The sequence below is a fragment of the Zonotrichia leucophrys genome, chromosome 28 (genome assembly GCF_028769735.1).
Source record: "Zonotrichia leucophrys gambelii isolate GWCS_2022_RI chromosome 28, RI_Zleu_2.0, whole genome shotgun sequence".
Lineage (NCBI taxonomy): Eukaryota > Metazoa > Chordata > Aves > Passeriformes > Passerellidae > Zonotrichia > Zonotrichia leucophrys.
The window spans coordinates 3,382,613-3,402,933 of record NC_088197.1 but is presented as its reverse complement, the minus strand read 5'-3'; the positions used below and the strand labels follow the sequence as shown (position 1 = coordinate 3,402,933).

Sequence of the window (20,321 nt, the reverse complement as noted above, 5' to 3'; positions counted from 1 at the left end):
TCCCATTTACCCCTTGGTGCCCCATTTATCCTGTGGTGCCACACTCACCTCCTTAGTGCCACACTCACCTCCTTAGTGCCCCATTTACCCCCTTGGTTACCCTCTTACCCCCTCGGTGCCCCACTCACCCCTCGGTGCCCGTTCCTGCTGGGCTGGCACTGCCTGGCCTGGGCACAGTGGCCGTGCCCGTGGCTGCCAGGTTGCTCTGTGCTTCCGGGCAGGTGAGCTGAGCCTGTTCTACCCTGGGGCTGAGCCAAAGTCCACAGGCGATGCCAAGGAGCCAGGAGCGCTCCACGCCCGCCTCAGGGCGTGTGCTGGCACCTGGGCTGGCACCAGCGAGGGGTGAGGCCCCACTGCCCCAGAGAGAGCCCTGGAATCCCTGCCCTGGGCAGAAACGGGACCTGGGGATGGACAGAGACCCTTGGCCATGTGGTAATGGCACCTGGGGACATCCAGAAAACTGGGCATCTATGTCCCCTTTACCTGGGCAGCATCATCCCTTTCCTCCCATTATCCTGAGTGCCCCAGACCCCTCTCTGCCCCAGGAGAGAGCCCTGGGATCCCAGCCCTGGGTAGAAGCAGGACCTGGGGATGGACAGAAACCCGTGGCCATGTGGTGATGGCACCTGGGGGCATCACCCCCTTTACCTGGGCAGCCACATCCCCTTCACCTGGGCATCCATGCCCCCTTTACCTGGCCAGCGTCCTCCCTCATCCCTTTCCTCCTGGGTGCCCCAGACCCCTCTCTCTTCCCCCATTTTCTGCCCACACAACGATGGAACGGCAGAACCCACCCCAAACCGCCCACCCTCACCCTCCCAGCACCCCCAGCCACCCACGGTGCCTCCAGGCTGGTTGTTCACACGGTTTTATTTGCTCGTTTTTGGGTGTTTTACAAACAACGGGGTGTGGGGAGGATGGGATGGGAAAGGGAAAGGGGAAGGGGAAATTCAAACGGCTTCGGCACAAGTGAAAAGCTCAGGGGCACGGGAAGTGCACTTCAGCAGAGCTGGGAGGGGACAGGGGGGATGTGGGGCGGGGTGGGGACGATGCCAGGCCCAGCACCCGCTCCTGTCACACCCCACCCCATCCCGGGGGTCTCATCCTGCCCCCCAGCACCCCCAGGGCCGGGCTGGGCTGGGGGTCGGAGCCAAATGAGGGGCAGGGGGTGCCAGGGAGGGGAGGGAGCCCCAGTTTGGGGCTAAGGGGGATTGCAGGGCCCACAGGGTGGGATGGATGGGGTGGGTGGTGTTGGCCCCTGATGTGGGGTGGCAGGAGGTGACATTGCCCCCAGCGCTGTGGGGGCACCCAGGCCGTGCCCTGCTCTGCAGCAATGGGGCAGCAGCGGTGCCCAGCAGGGATGGAGGGGCAGGAGAGGCTCCCCTTGCCCTGGCAGTGCCCTCCCAATGCCCCCCTTGCCCTGGCAGTGCCCCCCAAACCCCCCTACCCCAGCCCTGCCTCTCCCAGGGGCTGTGGGTGCCAGGTTGGGGCTCAGCACAGTGACTCCAATGGGGACAAAACTGCAGCCTGGGTGGCACCTGGAGGGCACCAGGGGTGGCATGGGGACAGGGGGTGGCACTGCTCACACAGGGGGAGTGTGGGGGAAGGAAAGGCCCATCCTTGGGGGAGCTGAGCCCCATCCTTGGCTGCTGGACCAGCAGTGTCCTGGTGGGCTGGGCAGCTTGGATTCTGCCCCACACACATTTTGGGGGACCCCCATGGCAGAAGGAACCCTCTCACTCTTGGAAAAGGATCCCTCACCCTGCCCAAAGCTCCTGGGGAGCTCATGGGCAGCTGATGTGGGCACTGGGGACGATGGGGGGCTCCCCCTGCCTGCCCCAGCTGGTCTCAGTGGGGAGGAAACGCTGGTGCTGGTGGTGGAATCCCCACTGAAGGGCTGGGGTGCAGGGTTAGGCTGCCCCTCTGTGGGACACCACACCCCTGGCAGCTCCCAGTGCCCGAATTTGGGGTGAGCTGGGCTGCCCCCCACCCTGGGGACCCCAAAGCTGCAGCCCAGGAGCCCAGAACGTGGCAGAGACAAGAAGGGAACAGGATGCTGGGCCACACTGCTGCTGCCACGAGGAACCACAGGACCCCCAGCCCATTCCTGCCCCACAGGGCTGAGCCCCCCAAGCTGCCCCTCACTCGCTGGCACTGCCCCAGGGGGACACGGGTACAATTCAGCCCCCTCAGCTGGCACAGTGAGGGCTCCAGGACGTGCCAGGAGGAGCAGGGCAGGCCTGGACTGACCCTGCAGGAGCCCCAGGCCATCAGCACAGCCCAGTGCCAGCGAGGGATGGATGATGCCCTCCATGCCCTTCCCTCACTGGCACTGCCCTATGGCGACACGGGCACAGTTCAGCCCCCTCAGCTGGCACAGTGAGGGCTCCAAGATGTGGAGCTGAGCCCAGGAGGAGATGGGGACAGGCTGGGCTGAGCCTGCAGGAGCCCCAGGTGGCTCTGACCGAGTACCAGCGAGGGATGGATGCTGCCCTCAATGCCCTTCCCTCACTGGCATTGCCCCAGGGGGGCATGGGCACAGTTCAGCCCCCTCAGCTGGCACAGTGAGGGCTCCAAGCTGAGCCCAGGAGGAGCAGAGCAGGCCCTGCAGGTGCCCCAGGTGGCTCTGGCCATCAGCACAGCCCAATGCCAGGCAGGGATGGACGCTGCCCTCGATGCCCTGGGCACGCCCTGCCCTGGAGGGCTTGGAGAGCGCAGGGATGAGGAGATGGAGCAGAGATGTCCAGGGGCAGCCAGCGGCCAGCAGAGCCAAACCTCGCCCTGCTGAGCTGGATGATGGAGGCACAGAGGGAGAGGCTGGCACGGGGCTGGCACAGGGCTGGCACGGGGCTGGCTCCCATGCCCACCGCGGGCTGGCAGCTCCCGGGGACTCATCCACGGACACAGCGACGTCCTCCGATCCCCTGCCCGGCGGCTCCATCCCCCGGCGGCTCCGGGACGGTGTCGGTGACAGCGGGGCTGTGCTGGGCACGGGGCGGGCGCACCGTGGGGCGAGGGGGGCACTAATAAACACCACAGGCAGCGCTGGTGGGGGCGGCACGGGGCTGGCACCGGGCACGCGGGGCGGGCATCCCCGCTGTTGGCACCGCGCTGGACGTCCCCGGTTGTGCAGAGAGAGGGGCCGGTGTCCGGTGGGATGGGGGAACAGGGGGCTCGGCGCGGGGCTCACATCACCGTGCAGCACTTGCAGCGCTGCTTCTTCACGTCTGTCTCCTGCTCGGCCTCCTTGGCATCTGTGGCGTTGGCACCGTGCCCCGCCGAGCCCTCCTCGCCCAGGGGCTGCGCCGGCTCCAGGGCGGTGCCGTTGGGCGGCGTGTGGTCCTTGAGAGCCGGCTCCGCCTTGCCCTCGGCATCCTCGATCACCACCAGCTCGGCCTTGATGGTGCCCTCCAGCCCCAGCACCTTCTTGGTCTCGTTCTCATCCTCCACGTTCTGGTAGCCCATGAAGATCATGGTGACGGGCTGCTGCTGCTCCTGGCCGCCCTCTGTCCCCTCGCCCGGTGCCACCTTGGCCTGCAGCCCCGTGATCTCCCGTCGCGGTGTCGCCTTCTGGCTGCCCGCGCCGCCCTTGGCCGGGGTCTGGCGCCCTTCGGCCTCGTCCGCCTTGTGCAGGAGCTCGTCCACCTCGGAGGAGCTCAGGGGGTGAGCCCCGTTCTGCAGGGCCCCGTCCTCGGCGCTCACCGCGTGCACCACTGCGGGGACAGGAGAGGGACGGTCAGAGGGGCTCGGGGTGGGGCACCAGGTGAGCTGTGTGAGCCCTTCCCCTCTCCAAAGGTGCTGCCACTGAGGCTGGGGCTCCCAGAGCATCCCAACCCTCCCCTCTGTGGTCACTGAGTGACCTCCCCATCTCCAAAAGTGCTGCCACTGAGGCTGGAAGTCCCACAGCATCCCAACCGTCCCCTCTCTGGTCACAGAGTGACCTCCTCATCTCCAAAGGTGCTGCCACCAAGGTTGGTGCTCTCACAGCATCCCAACCGTCCCCTCTGTGGTCACAGAGTGACCCTTTCCCCTCTCCAAAGGTCCTGCTGGGACTCCCACAGCATCCCAACACTCCTCTCTGTGGTCACTGAGTGACCCCTTCCCCTCTCCAAAGGTGAGAGAAGCTATGGATGGGGGCACCAAATGAGCTGGCAAAGTTCCTGCTGTCAGACCCAGCTCCTGTGTGACCCCTTCTCATCTCCAAAGGTGCTGCCACTGAGGCTGGGACTCCCAGAGCATCCCAACCCTCCCCTGTGTGGTCACAGAGTGACCTCCCCATCCCCAAAGGTCCTTCTACTGAGAATGAGACTCTCACAGCATCCCAATCTTCCCCTCTGCAGTCACAGAGTGACCCCTTCCCCTCTCCAAAGGTGCTGCCACTGAGGCTGGGACTCCACAACATCCCAGAGCTGCTGCCAGACCCTCTCTCATCACCTGGCAGCAGCCAGGGAGACTGAAATAAATAAAAGTCCAGTGGAAGGAGCTGTTCCCAGAGCCTCAGGCTCAGCCAGCCCTGCAGGAGCCAGGGCTGTTTGCCAGGCCAAGCTGCCACGGCAGGACGGTGTCTGCTGGCAGCCAGGGCTGGAGTGACACTCTGCCAGGTCACCACTGCCACCTCTGAGCCCCCAGAGACGCTGGGCAGCTGCTGCCCCACTGTGTCCCCACCACATGGGGCTCTCCCACCCCACTGCTCATGGCACTGGGGCAGAGATGCCATGGCCAGAGCAGCCAAGGGCTCCTTGTGCTCTCCACTTGCCCTGGGCCATGATGTGATGGTCAGTGGGTGAGGGACAGTGACCAGCCTGGCACAGCCATGGCCACACAGAGGGGCTGAATGGGAGCACTGTGTTTTCCTTGAACAGGGGTTTGTTCCACCACAGTTCCCAGTAGGATGCTCCACTTCCATGTCTGGTCCTTGCCACCACGATGGTGCTTTGGGTTTGGTTTGTCCTTGTCACCAAGATGGTCATTTGGGTTTGGTTTGTCCTTGTCAGCATGATGTTCACTTGGGTTTGGCTGGTCCCTGTCACCACAATGGTTCCTTGGGTGGGCTGGTCCTTGCCACCACGATGGTCATTTGGATTTGGCTGGTTCTGGACACCACGATGGTCATTTGTGTCCTTGCCACCATAATGGTCATTTGGAGCAGGTTCCCAGATGTTCCCAAAAGCAGCAGGAACTGCAGACAGGGACCAGCCTTGGTGCTGCACTTGTGCCATCTCCATCAGCCACTGTCAGCATGATGATCATTGGGTTTGGTTTGTCCTTGTCACCACAGTGGCTATTTGGGTTTGGCTGGTCCCTGTCACCACAATGGTTCCTTGGATGGGCTGGTCCTTGCCACCATGATGGTCATTTGGGTTTGGTTTGTCCTTGCCACCACAATGGTTCCTTGGGTGGGATGGTCCTTGCCACCATGATGGTCATTTGGGTTTGGCTTGTCCTTGTCAGCATGATGGTCATTGGGTTTGGTTTGTCCTTGCCACCACAATGGTTCCTTGGGTGGGATGGTCCTTGCCACCATGATGGTTATTTGGATTTGGCTGGTTCTTGACACCACGATGGTCATTTGGGTCCTTGCCACCACGATGGTCCTCTGGAGAGGTTCCCAGATGTTCCCAAAAGCAGCAGGAGCTGCAGACAGGGACCAGCCGTGGTGCTCCACTTGTGCCATCTCCATCAGCCACTGTCCCTGCTGCCAGCCTGTGGGACAGGCCAGCATGGTGCTGATGCACGTTCCCTGCCCATGGGACAGCGTTGGACAGCACAGATCCTCTTCTCTGCTCTCCAGCAGCGCAGGGCGACGATGTGCAAACCACCAGGACCATCCACACCGTGCTGCCATGACAATGCTGCGATCCACCGTGCTGGGGTTGGTGAGGGATTGCCCTCAGGAGCATCCCCTGCCCTTCCTCACCCTGCTGGGACATTTGGGTGGCCTCTCCCTGTCCCCTGGCCCGTACCTTTCAGCTCGTCCTCGTACACCTTGACGCCCTGCACGCAGTGGTTCTGGGGCAGCATGGTGGTGCTGGACAGGACCTTGGTCTCCCCAGTCACTCTGTCCTTCTCCACGGTGATCTCCACCGAGTACATGGCTGGGACACAGAGGGGACAGCGTGGGTTACGGTGCCCTGGCCCTGCCTGTGCCCTGCTCTGAGGGTGGTGGCAGGACAGAGCATGGCAGGAGCGCTGTGGTGATCAGCAGGGATCAGAGATGCCCAGTGGTGCTCAGAGGTGCTCAGCAGTGCCCAGCAGGGCTCAGTGATGTTAGCAGGGTCCAGCAGGGCTCAGCAAAGCTCAGTGATGCTCAGCAGGGCTCAGGAGCACTCAGTGGTGCCCGGCAGGGCTCAGAAAGGCTCAATGGTGCCCAGCAGGGCTCAGTGGTCCCCAGCAATGCTCAGCAGGGCTCAGTGGTGCCCAGCAATGCTCAATGGTGCCCAGAGGTGCCCAGCTGTGCCCAGCAAGGCTCAGTGGTGCCCAGCAGGGCTCAGTAGTTCTCAGCAAGGCTCAGGAGCGCTCAGAGGTGCCCAGTGATGCTCAGCAGGGCTCAGAGGTGCTCAGCAGTGCCCAGCAGGGCTCAGTGATGTTAGCAGGGTCCAGCAGGGCTCAGTGATGCTCAGCAAGGCTCAGTGGTGCCCGGCAGGGCTCAGAAAGGCTCAATGGTGCCCAACAGGGCTCAGTGGTGCCCAGCGATGCCCAGCAAGGCTCAGTAGCACCCAGCAGGGCTCAGCAGGACTCAGAGGTGCCCAGCAGGGCTCAGGAGCACTCAGCAGTGCCCAGCAGGGCTCTGAGGTGCCCAGCAGGGCCCAGCAGTGTTAGCAAGGCAGCAGCAAGGAGCAGTCAATGGCAGAGGCAGGTGTGACACCCCTGGCACATCCTGGTACCTGTGTCCATCCTGGTGCTGCTGGCATCCCCTTACCTGCATGGCTGCTGTGCTTCTGGGGCCGTGTCCGTCTGTCCAGGCAGTGAGAAATCCTGCCATTGGGCCTGGCTGGGGGCCAGGGTCATGCCCAGGGAGCTGCAACCCCCATGAGGGTGCTGGTGCTGGCACAGCCCCTCTGCCCCCATGGGATGGGTGACTCTTGGCATCTCTCCTTCCATTCCACTCCTGGCCAGCAGCGGGGTCCCCTCAGCCCTATCCAAGGACCCCAAATGGGCTCTGCCCCATTCTGGTGCCAGTCTGAGCTCTGCCCCAAACCTCCCCAGCCCCGTGTGCCCCCCAGCTCCCTGTGCCTGGCACTGCTGCCTCAGCCTGCCCAGAGAAGCTGCAAACAGAGCAGGGAGGATGGAACTGCAGCAGAAACATGAGCAGGGCTCAGGGCAGGGCCCAGAGCCACGAACCAGCCGTGGGTTGGGGTGAAAGCAGAACCAAGGAGGGATGTTCAGTGCCCTGCGCTTGGGAAGGCATCGAGCAAGCTGAGGGTGGCACAGAGGGCAGGGGGAGCAGCCTGCAGGGAGCTCAGCGGGCACCTACCCGCCTTCATCATCTCACTGCCTTCCACTGCCTTCATGGGGCTGCTGGAGAGCCTCTTGTCAGCTGGAGATGGAGAGGAGACGCTGCCTGAGACCGGCTGTGCCCCAGCGTGTGCCCCGTGGATGGCACCTGGGAGGGCTCCCCCACCCAGGGCACACGGGCACAGGGCTCTGGTCCGGCTCTGCCCACCCATCCTGCCCTCAGGGCACCAGGAGGGCACAGCTGGTGCTGAAACACAGCCGAGAGATCAGGATTCACCTACCCTTAACTGTGCCCAGGGGACTCTGCAAAAAACAGAAGGGAGAGGTTAAAGGAGCTTGCAGGAACTGCCATAGACCCTCTGCGTGCACACCCACCACCCACAGCCCCCCAAACCCCCCAGGGATGGGCACCCCGACCCCATGGCCAGCAGCCCTGCCCACCTTCTGCGTGTTGGGGACAGCCTCAGCCTTCTTCTCCTCCTTGGCTGCTGCCTCTGCCAGGTTCTCCTTGGTCGAGGCCACTGAGCTGCTGTTCTCCAGCATCTCCAGCTCCTTCTCCAGCCTGCAGGGAGAGCCAGGGCTGAGGGCAGGGTGGGACAGGGAAATGGGGTGCAGCAACACAGGGCAGGGGAGAGGGGACACCCAGATTGTCCCCACAAGGAGCAGGGACACACAGACTGTGGCATGGCTGTCACCTTGCAGGGGAAAACTGTGGGAACTCAGAACATCCCTCTGGCTGTCCAGCATGGCCAAGACCCTGCCAGGGGGCTCAGAGACCCTGGCACAGAGCCCAAAACACCTGTGGGTTTGATTATCACCAACCTTATATGAAGGTCAGCAAGCCACAACAGTTTAAGTAAAATAATAGTGAAGTTATCACAAGGTGGAAAAGCAGATTTTGGGGTTTTTGGAATGGGATTCAGGGGGGCAAGATGGAGGGAACTGGGTGTGTCCAGCCTTTCTCCTTCTTCTTCTTGGCCTCCATCTTCTGCTGTGATGGTGGCACTTACAGATTGGTTTAGAGTAGAAGCTCACTGTCTAACATAGGTGATAAGAATTGGGAAGTAATTGTAAATATTGTACGCCTGGTTTTTAGTATAAAGACTGCCCTGGGGGCAGGCAGAGTTCCTGGACTGTCTTGCTGAGTGGATCTCGGCAGGACAGGAGAAAGAATTTTATAGATAAGATATAATAAACAACCTTGAGACCGAGAAATTAAGAGCTCTGACTCCTTCTTCAAGCACTGGGCTGGGAAAAGAGATTTTTGAACTTTTCTCGGGGTCACTGTGACCAGCTAGAGACCCCGACACAAAAGCCAATGGGGTCAGCACCAAATGGATGGCAGAGATCCCACCATGGGCATATAGTTTTAATATAATATATCTCATAAAATAATAAATCAAGCCTTCTGAAACGTGGAGTCAGATCCTCATCTCCTCCCTCAAACTGAGACCCCTGTGACCACGGTCACACAGCAGCTCCAAGCTCAGCGTGCCCTGCCTTGTTCCCAGCACCTGAATCTCAGCACCCACCTGCCCAAGGATGCTGGAAGGATACCCAGGGATGCCCAGGGGTGCCCAGGGATATCCAGGGATGCCCAGGGATGCTGGAAGGATGCCCAGGGATGTCCAGGGGTGCCCAGGATGCCCAGGGGTGGCCAGGGGGTCTCTGGAGGGACTCTTGTGCCCTCTACCTGCACCCCAACATCCATCCCCACACCAGCCCTGTTACCTCTGGATGGTTTCCTCCAGCTCCTTGGTCTTCACCTCGTCCTCCTGCATCTGTTTCTTCATGGCCTCTTCCTCCTCGGAGGCAGAAGCCGGGGCTCCCTCCAGGAGCCATCTCTCCCGCAGAGCCTTGGACTGGGGGGCACAAAAGGGGGGTCACAATTCTGCCCTCCCCAGCTGGGGAGGATCCCCGTGGTCTCCAGGGGGGGATTCTCACCTTGAGATGCTGCAGCTGCCTCCTGTCATCCTCCAGCTGCCGCCTTTTGTTCTCGATCTCCGTCTGACGCTTCCGCTTCTCCTGCAGGGACAGAGGGGTCGGTGCGGGGACCCCCGGGATTGGGGTTTCCAGTGTGAAAAATGCGAATTTTGTGATTGGCTTTTCACAAATATAAAAATGAATATTGAATGTGTTGTGCTAGAGAGTGGTGCTGTGTTAATTCTCTTAAGTAGTGAGGTAAATATAGTTTTGGGTTATAAAAAATGTTAAAATAGAAATGATGCTGTGTAAGACACTTATTTTAAAGAGAGGAATTGCAGCGAGGTAGCAGCCACAGGACACCTGAATCTTTCAGAGAAAGAGAATTTATTGCTCTCTTATCAGAAGGAACAAACTTCTTCCCATCTCGCTCAGTCACGATTCAGAGGAAGAAGCTGACACTGACCAGACAGAATCCTGTGTTTGAATGGAATTTATGCATCATGTATGAAGTGTATGAATATGCAATGGGCTAATGTTTTTAAGGGTCAATCCTTTGTTAACTGTGTCCTTTTTTGGGCTTATGCTGCCTAGAAAAAGGTACCCAGACTGTCCATAACTCTTTGTCTTTATTGTCTCATATTGTCCTAATTCAAACTGTCAAAACTATTATTACTAATTATTATATTATATTTATTAGCACTACTAATTATTATATTATATTATATTATATATATTATTACTAATTATTACTAAGTATTATATTAAATATATTAAAATATATATTATATAATATTATAAAACATATATTATATAATATATATACTATAATATATATAGTATATATTATTAATGATAATATATAATATATAATATATAATATATAATATATAATATAGAATGTATAATGTATATTTAATATAATAATTATATTATATATTGGTATCTATTAGTATATAATTATTATAATTACATATGATAATTATTATTATTATTATTATTATTATTATTATTGTTATTGTTATTGTTATTATTATTTTCCTACTATTATTTTCCTATTATTATTAAATTCTATTACTATTTTTATAACAATTTTATTACTATTAAACTTTTAAAATTTTAAAAAACAAGTGATTGGGCGTTTTTCACACCAGCCTTGGGAACACCCCACAGCAAGGCTGGTACCGAATCCCTGCTCTCTCTGGGACAAACCGAGGCATTGAGGGTGTGGAGGATTTCTCAAAATGTCATCTCCAAATGTCACCGTCCCCTCGGCGGCCCCGCGGGCTCTGCCTCGTCCCCCCCTCGCTGCCACCCGTCCTGGGGCTGCTCCAGATCATTTCAGCAGAGTCAGAGCCGGCGCTTTCTGCTCTGCTCCAGAACAATTTGCCCTTTGTGTGGCACAGATCGGCCGCTGCCGGCGGGGCCGGGCACTGGGGCTGCGCTGGGTGGGTTCGAGCAGCTCCCCTGCCCTGCTCTGAGCTGGGAGGGGTCACTCAGCAGGGCCCCAACTGCTCCCTAATTAATATAATATATATATAATATAGCTATTTATAATTAGTTATTTGTAATTTTTATGTGTATTTATAACACATATATATAATAGAATTATTTATATTTAGTTAATATATAATAATAAATTATTAATATAAGATATAATATAGCTATTTATAATTAGCATTGTGTAATTTATATATATATACATATAATATTTATAATATGTATTTATATAATAGTTATTTCCAATAATATTATTAATATAATATACATATAGTTGTTTGTAATGTATTTGTATATTTATATATTATAATATATATTTATATAATAAGTTATTATAAATATATTATAATATATATAATAGTTATTTATAATTAGTTATTTGTAATTTTTATATATAATATCCCTTCATAATATATATTTATATAATAGAGATATTTATAATAATATTATTAATGTAATATATAATATAGTTCTTTACAATTACTTATTTATAAATTTAATATATATTTATAATATATATTTATATAATAGTTATTTCCAATAATATTATTAATATAAAATATAATATAGTTATTTATAATTAGTTTTGTGTAATTTATATATATTATATATTTATAATATGTATTTATATAATAGACTTATTTATAATAATATTATTAATATAATATATAATATAGTTATTTATAATTAGTTATTTGTAATTTGTATATATTTATAATGTATATTTATATAATATAATTATTTATAATAATATTATTAATATAATATATAATATAGTTCTTTACAATTAGTTTTTTATAAATTTAATATATATTTATAATGTATATTTATATAATAGAGTTATTTATAATAATATTATTAATATAATAGATATAATATAGTGCTCATGCCGGGCATGGCTGGAGAGCAGCATCCTCAGCCCTTCCTGGGGAAGGAACCATCACTCATTTCCCTCACTTGGGGCTCGTTAAGGCGCTGCTTCATTAATTAAACCTCCCAGCTGCCTGTTGCTTGCTCTGTCCCCGTTTCAAGCTGTGACACCCCAAGAGGAGCCCCCATGGGCCATTCTGAGCCCGATGTGTGGCTGAGCGCCTGCCCAGCTCTCCTGCACCTCCTCCTGCCCTGTCTGCCCTGTGTGATGCTGGAGATGCCCTGGGGCCAGGGAGGGACTCACCGCGATGGCCTGCAGCCTCTCCTGCTGAAGGGTGCTGGCCTCCACGACCCTGCGGAGAGAGCAGAGAGCAGCTGTGAGCGGGGACAGCAGTGGAGATCACTGGGACAGCTGTGACACTGGCACTGTGGGACACTGACCAAGGCTGAGCCCTTCCCTTTGACCATCTGCTTCCTCCTTGCTGCCCTGGCACCAAGCATCCCTCACTGCTCGGATCCTCCAGGCACCTCTTACCCCTGTCCTGCCCAAATCCTGCTCAAATCATGCCCAAATCCTGCCCAAATCCTGCCTTGCCCAGCCCCTGGAGCACTCAGCTCGTGCAGATCCACTCCTGCCGTGGTGCAGATGGAAACTGTGAGCATGGAGGGGCTGGAGCAGGGCACTGATGGAGCTGTGAGGGGCTGGGCAGGATGATCCTGGAGCAGGATGATCCTGGAGCAGGATGATGCTGAGGCTGTGAGGAGCTGGGGCTGTGAGGGGCTGGACAGGATGATGCGAGCGGGTGATGCGGAGCTTGAGTGCAGGAGCGGGCCTGCTGGGGCTGTGAGGAGCTGGGCAGGATGGTGCTGGAGCTGTGGGGAGCTGGCAGGATGGTGCTGGAGCAGGATGATGCTGGAGCTTTGAGGGGCTAGGGCTGTGAGGGGCAGGAGCAGGATGATGCTGGAGCAGGATGCTGCTGGGGCTGTGAGGGGCTGGACAGGATGATGCTGGAGCTCTGAGGTGCAGGAGCAGAATGATGGAGCTGTGAGGGGCAGGAGCAGGATGATGCTGGAGCAGGATGGTGCTGGGGCTGTGAGGGGTTGGAGCAGGGCCCTGCTGGCTGCCCCGTGTTCCAATCTGGCTCAAGCTTTCCATTCCAATTTCCAAGCCCTTTCTTGGCTGCTCACACCTTTCCCCGGCTGTGACCTTTCCGGGCTGTGTACACAGGCACATGTGCACAGGCAGACAGATACACTCATGTGCACAGACTGACACACACATGTGCACAGACAGACATACTCATGTGCACAGACAGACACATGGACACACAAAACAGCAGCCTCTGCTCCCCGTGCTCCCCGTGCCCCCGTGGGCACCTCAGCAGCCCGGCCATGCCAGGATCCCTCTGCTGCCAGCTCCTCTCTGGCCTGGCACAGCTCTCCCAGGGATCATCAGGGATCATCCCCCACCCCACAGCCCCCCGTCCCCATCCCCGCAGCCCCCTGTGCCTGTCCCCATCCCCGCCCTCCTTGTCCCCAGGGTGTGGTGACCCAGCCCAGCCCAGCCCCGGGGCTCCAGGTGCGGGGCAGTGCCCGGTGGGACCAGGATGCCCCACAGGAGCTGCTGGCTGCCGGCCAGGCTGTGCTAATGAAGCGCTGAGCTGTGGCACTAATTAGGGTGGGAGGCACCGAGGTATTGCCAGCGATGGATCAGCTCTGCTCCCTTCCTAGAGCAAGGGATGGAGAAGCAGGCTCAGTGCTCCCAGAGAGGGAGTTTGACAAAGATGGGGGGCTGAGCCCCACAAATGGCACCATGGGCTGTGCCAGCCGTGTGTGTGCCCTCACAGGGGCTCCCCACAGGCTGCCCCACCACTCAAACGGGCTCTGCAGGCTCAGAGAAGCCTCTGCTCCCTCCTCGAAGGCAGCAACGAGCTGGGAGCTGCTCAGAGGAGCCGTCCTCCCCTCACCCCACACGCTGGGGATCCCTGTGATGCACAAAATCCAGGCCAGGAAAACAAACCCTGGGGAAGGTGTTGCTTTTGTGGTGTTATTTTTGTGCTGTTTGCAGCGACGCTGGGACTGCTCTACCGGCACTGCTCTCACATCCCTGTGTCCCCTGGGGTGTCCCCTGTGTCCCCTCACCACCCCACACCATCATCATCATGGTCTTCCTCCTGCTCTGGGTCCCCTCAGCCCAGCCCTTGGCATCCCCACACTCCCAGCCCTGTTTCTCTCCTGGATCTTGCACTGTTCCACAGATCCAAACTTTTACAGCATTCCTGAAACATTCTGTTCTGCTTTTTCCTCTCTCCTCCATCCTCTTTTTTTTTTATTTTCCATTATTTGCTGCAGACTCCACATTCCCAGGTCAGACGCCAGGAAATCTTCCTGGCCCAGGGAGAGACACAAAACAGGCTGGGACAATCTCTCAGAGCCTGCTCAGACCCTGCTCTGGGGGCTCTGATCCATCCTGGGGGGCCGAGCAGGGACCCCCCAAGCCCCCCCCAGTCTCTGCTTGCTGGGACAAGGCACTGAGGTGGAGTGAGGGGGTCCCAGGCCCCCCAAAACCCCCATCCAGCCTGCCCTGCCCTGTCTCTGGGGCCCTTGTGACTGATGGAGGCGGTTCCCTGGCGACAGTTCCCTGGCAACGGTGCCATGGCAACGGCGCCATGGCAACGGGAGAGCGCCAGGGGGATGTGGGGGGATGCTCAGGGGGATGTGGGGGGATGCTCGTGGTGGCAGAGGGAGCACAGGGGTTGGGGTGCCCTCCCTAGGCCTGGCACCCTGACACAGTGTCAGTCAGAGCTGTGGCATCATTGGGACAGTTTAGAGGTTCTGGTGCTCCTGATCCATCCATTCCAACCATGCCAGCAAAGGTTGGAAGGTGATCCCAGGAGCCACTGAGCTCCTCAGGAGCCTCCAGCCCAGACAAGGAGCAGGGAAGAGGAGCAGGGACATGGGGGATGATGGCCTGGGGACTCACAGGAGCAATCCCCAGGCTTGAGACTGGACCCACACACATGTGTGAGCATACACACACCCATGCTCTCCTGCACTCTCCCTGGGATCTCCTGCTCGTGGTGGCAGAGGGACCACAGGGTGGTCCAGGCATCCCTGGAGCTTCCTTAGGGGTTCTGGTGCTCCTGATCCATCCTGGGTGCCAGCAAAGGTGGGAAGGTGATCCCAGGAGCCACCAGGCCAGACAAGGAGCAGGGACATGGGGAATGACACCCTAACAAAGAGCAGGGAGAAGGAGCAGAGACACGGGGGATGACACCCTGGGAGCACCCAGGAACAATCCCCAGGCCCAAAGCTGGACTTACACACACGTGTGAGCACACACACACCCGTGCTCTCCCCGTGCTCTCCCTGGGCTCTCCCCGGGCTCTCCAGCTCTTTCCAGCCCTGCTGATGCTGCCGTTTCCCACCATCACAAGGGAAGCCCGTGACCTTTTGTCTCCTCCCCGCCTGACATGAAACAATAATGTTTATTTGCCTTCCTCCGGTTTTTTCCCATTAGCTCATCCAAATGTGTGAAGAGCCGCTTGGAGCTGCTCCCCTGCCCTGCCCTCCCTCCCCACCCGAGCTGGGGGAGCCCAGCAGAGCTCCCTGCATGGAGCAGGCCCGGGCTGTGTGGCAAAGACACCAATCGAGGCATCAGCGCTGATTTCCAGCTCCATTTCCATGCCAGGAGCACGGAGTGACGAGGATGCAAAGCTCTGTCACAAAGCCACGAACAGCGGGGCCGGGATCGAACGCCCCCGATGGCAGGAGAGGGAGGGGAAAGGAGGGGAAGGGGAGGGGGCTGCAGCCGCCCTGGGGCTGCCATGCATCGACCGTGAAGGCAAATGCATCATCGACAGCGGGATGGGGCAGGGATGGGCAGAAATGGGCAGGGATGGGCAGAAATGAGCGTGGCCAGCACAGGGTGGGGACCATGCTCAGGTCCTGCTGCATCCATCCATGGCATCCTCCCTGCCTGCCCCACAGTTTCTGCATCACCCCAATGCCCATCACACTCCTCACATCTGCCTGCACAGCCTCAGCCATCCCCCTGCTCGGGGAAGGGACAGGGACAGGGACAGGGACAGGGACAGAGGGGGGAGGAGATGGCAGCCCCAGGCTCCCAAAAAAAAAAAACAACGCAGATGCATTAGAGCAAAGCCGAGCTGCCTGATTGATTCTCCGGGCTGAGACGTGGGCTGGGAGTGCCAGGAGAAAATGGATCCCATGAATATTTGATGAACGGAGGCTCGGGGAAGGGAGTTTGATTGGAAAATTACAGATCTTTCAAACAATGGTTCAAGTGCCCTCCAAACACTTGGGTTTCCAGCTCCTTTCCAGTTAGAGGAGCAAGGAAACTCCCCCCAGGATTCATGAATGAGAGTGGAGCCGGCTGCTCCCCACCCCCAGGGGCAGTGACAGTGCTGGCACTGGCCAGGATGTGGCACCTGTCCCCTGTCACAGCCATCCCTGTGTTGCTGTGTGCCAGGAACAGCAATGCCATGAGCACAGGCACAGATGATGCTCCGAGGAGGCAGCAGGAAGGTGGATCCAGAGCCCTGACACCCAGACAAGGAGCAGGGACATGGGGATGACACCCTGGGGGCTCACAGGGAGCTCAGTGCTCAGTGCCAAGCCCAAGATCTGGGCCCAACCCAAGGAAAAACCTGTCTGGGGCAGGATCCACCCGGCTCCTTTCCCTGCTCCAGGCTCATCCTTGTCCCTGACAGTGGCTCCTGTCTGGGGCCTGGGGGCTGCTTGTCTCGGGATGCACTGAGGAGATGCAGGAATCTGGGCTGTGCACCTCCTCAGCTTTCCTGGGGCATCTCCACTGCTTGAAGCCCATCTCAGCTCCCATCTCAGCTCCCAGCTCAGCTCCCAGCTCAGCTGCAGCCCCATGAACTCCCATCCCCCTGGGGAAAGGGGCTGTTTCCAGCCAGGAAGCAGCAACACCAACAGCAGCGGCTTCCCAGGAAACCTGCTCCAGTTCCTCCCAGCTCCTCCCAGCAAGGCAGGTCCAGCTGAGAGGCCCTGTGAGCTCTGAAATCCATGATCTGCCAGACCCAGGCAGGGCTGGGTGCTGTGGTGGGGTGTTGCTGTGGGGTGTTTTTGTGGGATGCTGTTTTGGGGTGCTTTTTTGGGGTGCTGTTTTGGGGTGCTGTTTTGGGGACATGGCAAGGTGCTGCCCTGCTATTGTGGGGTGCTGTTGTTGTGGGATGCTGTTTTGGGGTGCTGTTTTGGGGTTTGTGGCCTCCCCTGCTCCAGCTGGGAATGGTGACAGTGCTGCCCCAGCTGGACACACGGACAGGACAGAGCTGATCCCTTCTGGAGGCAGCAGGGTCTGGCCTGGGTTTTATTTCTCCCTGGATGCCAGCAGAGAGCCAGGGCTTGAGTCCCTTCCCAAAGGACTCATGGCAGAAATCTCAGTTATTTCCCAAACAGAAATCTTCCTCTTTCCCCTGCAACTGCCACCTTCCAACCAGGGCAGGCAGGACCAGGAGAGCCCTCACTCCAAGGAGACCCTCAAAGCCAAGGGGAGAGCAGCAAAACAAACCAGCAGAGCAGCCAGATGTGAGCGCAGAATCTGCAGCTGCTCCCGAGCCCTGACAGCAGCAGGAGCAGAGGGCACAGGAGCAGCTCCAGAGGGACCAGCAGGGCCTTTTCCAGAGTTGGAAACTTTCTGCCAAAGCTCCCTGGGCACCAGTGGGTGGTGGCAGCCAGGACCCTCCTGCTGTGCCAAGGCAGAGCAGGAGCCAGGGCACGGTGCCCACCCCAGCAGTGCCCACCCCAGCAGTGCCCACAGAGCCAGGCCAGCACCTTGCCATGTCCCCAGCTGCCCTGGGACCCTCCTCATCCTCCAGCCCCTCAGCCAGGCTCTGCAGCTCAGTGCCTCCAGGGGCTCTGTTGTTTTTCTTCATGGCTGTGCCCCCCCACCTGGGGTCACTCATGGATTTTCATTCCAAATAAAGAGACGTTGGCAGGTGCTGGAAGGAGAAACCCTTTGCACCCCTCTGTGGTTGTTTGGGAGGGAGACTCGGTGCAGAGCAGGGTGAATGTGGAGCCCAGGAGCCCCCAGCCTGTCCAGCACCATCCCCAACAGCTCCTCACCCCCTCCCCAGGGCACGGCACACCCCTGGGCTCTGCCCTTCCCCTGGCTGCTGCCTTTTGGCAAATCACACACACCTTTTCCTCCCCAAAGAGGCTCCTTCCTGCAGGGACTGTGGCGCCCTGGAGCTGCCCCAAGCCTGGCCCAGCAGCACAGGGAGCCCTCTGTGCCTCCCCAGCCCCACAATTCCCACAACACCCCCAGCTCATTCTGGCCCCAGAGCCCACCCTGAGCCCAGCCCACCCCTCCCCATTGCCCCCATGGCTCCCATGTGCTGTGAGAGGGACCTGTTGAGCCCCCCTTGTGTCACTGCCCGGCGCCAATGGCGAGGTGCCCGCCAGGGTGAGGTGCCCACCAGGGTGAGGAGGACCCAAAACTGCCTGGAGGAACCCCCAGTGCCAACCCCAGTGGGTATTCACCATGCTGGCCACCAGAGCCACCAGGCCTGGCTGAGACAGGGCCAGCGCTGCCTTCCAGCCCCTCGAGCACCCTCCTGGTGTCCCCAAAGGGGTAAAACCAGCAGGACAGGCGGTGGCCACCAGCCCCTAGTGGCCTCTGCCTGCTCCGTCCTTCCCCCACCCTCCCGGCTCCGGTCAGGGCCCCAGCGCAGCACACAAAGGATGAGGCCGGGCTCCCACAGGGTCCGTCTGTCCATCCGCTCCACCAGGATCCCCCCGGCCACAGCCGCTTCCCCAGGGCAGGGTTTGGGGGCGCAGCGCAGGGAGGGGTCCGCAGCTCTCCCCACCCACTCACCCCACCACACGCAGCAGCAACAACAGGTTCAAAACACAAAAATAAACGCCCTGTCCACCCCCTCGCCCCGATTCCTGCGCCGCTGCCAGCCCCGGTACCCCGAGCACCCTCGGCACCCCCGCACCCCAATCCCGGGGCCTCGCTGCTGCTGCTGCCCCCCAAACCGGGACCGGGACCGGGGAGGGGCCGCACCTGCTGAGCGGCGCCGGGGACAAGGAGGCCCCGGGATGGGGGTACCGAGCCCCGGAACCGAGGGGGTGGGAGCCCCCCGTATTTGGGGCCTGAGCTCCGGGAGCTGGAGGGATGTGAGCCCCCAGTTTTGGGGTCACAACGCAGGAATGGGGGGGATGCGAGCCCCACCTCCGGTTTTGGGGGTCCCAAACCTCAGCATAGGGGGATTCAAACCTCCATTACCGGAGTGATGAATCCCCAGAATCGGGGGGGTGGGAGCCTCCGGTTTTGGGGTGCTGAGTGCCCGGGAGCGGGGGGATATGAGACCCCACGTTGGGACTCCCCAGCCGCGGCATCGGGGGTGTCGGAGCCCCCGGTAGGACCGGACAGAGCTTCCCGCAGCCCCGTGCGGGGGTCCCGAGCCCCCCCGTCCCCCGCTTCCCGCTCCCCCCTCCCGGTACTGCAGTCTGAGCCGGCGGGGCCCGGGGGAGCCGCGGCCCGGTACCGGGACCCCGGCTCGGCTCCGGTACTCACTCCATGGTCCCGTGGCGGCTCCGGTGGGCTCGGCGAGCGGCGGAGCGGGGCCGGCGGCCGCCGGCGTGCCGGCGCTCAGGGCCCGGCGGGCGGCGGCATCCCCGGCGGGGCTGCGGGATGCGCAGGGATGTCGGGACCGCGCCGGTGCTCCCGCCTCCCTCCCTCCCGCACAGCTCCGTCTGCCGGGCGCGCCCCGCCACTGCCGCCGCCCATCGGCCGCGCCAGGCTCGGGTTATCTGCTCCTGGGGGTCCCAGATGCGTCCCGGCCCCCCATTCCTCACCCGGAGATTTTGGGGGTCCCGTAGTGGGTCCTGGGGAGAGTTGGAGGGGCTGCATTCAGAGCCCGTCCATGAGCACAGCCCCTGTCAGGGGTAACCCACTCTCCTGTGAGTGCAGCCACCCCGTCCTGCCCCACTCCAGGAACTCTTTGCTCCCCCTTTCCCCTCCCCTATTTCCCAACCCAACGGCCCAACTGCCGCAGGAAGCCCTGGGCCGCCCTGCGTTGGGAAATCTGCCCAGCTCTGCCGGGACACAGCTCTGCTCTGGGCCCCAGAGTGAGCCAGGTTCTGCAGTGAGGGTCAACACATCCCCCCACACCCTGCCCCCCATCCCTGCACCCCTTTCTGCCTTCCAGGTTGATGCAGAATAGAGGGAGGAAACTGCCCCTCTGCCCACAGCATAATCCCACAGTTATTGGGGTTTTGGAGGGGCTGAAAGAGGCATTGGATGGGGGCACAGCACAGTCCCTGTGCCACCCACAGCACTCCTGGGGACACTGTGGAGTCTGAGAGGTGTCCTGGGGCCCCGCTGCTGCCACCTCCCTGCGGAGAGGAGATTCATGGCAGGAAAAAAGGGAGCCAGGGCTGACGAGCTGCTCTGCTCCTCATCTCCCACTCCGGGGGAAGCAGCACGGGAGCCCTGAATTGCACAAAGCAGCAGCACCCGCAGGAGGAAGCGGGAGGGAAACACCCGCCCCCATCCCAAAGCTCAGCCCCTGAGGGGATTT

The 20,321-nt window shown here is 58.3% G+C and overlaps 1 protein-coding gene across 3 annotated transcripts; it reads right to left on the bottom strand.

Moving 5' to 3' along the window:
• Nucleotides 1-852: 852 nt before the first annotated feature.
• PALM (paralemmin) lies at nucleotides 853-19,462 on the bottom strand. Of its 3 annotated transcripts, XM_064734008.1 has the most exons (9): nucleotides 19,316-19,462; nucleotides 12,053-12,101; nucleotides 9,400-9,480; nucleotides 9,187-9,317; nucleotides 7,897-8,017; nucleotides 7,737-7,758; nucleotides 7,475-7,537; nucleotides 5,964-6,095; nucleotides 853-3,713 (listed from the first exon to the last, which is right to left on the bottom strand). In XM_064734008.1, the coding sequence occupies exons 1-9, from the start codon at nucleotides 19,318-19,320 to the stop codon at nucleotides 3,187-3,189; spliced, it is 1,131 nt and encodes a 376-aa protein (XP_064590078.1). In that variant the 5' UTR covers nucleotides 19,321-19,462; the 3' UTR covers nucleotides 853-3,186. The 3 variants fall into 3 exon arrangements, with proteins under 3 accessions (XP_064590078.1, XP_064590079.1, XP_064590080.1); XM_064734009.1 differs by lacking the exon at nucleotides 5,964-6,095; XM_064734010.1 differs by lacking the exons at nucleotides 5,964-6,095; nucleotides 7,475-7,537.
• Between the last annotated feature and the right edge of the window lie 859 nt (nucleotides 19,463-20,321).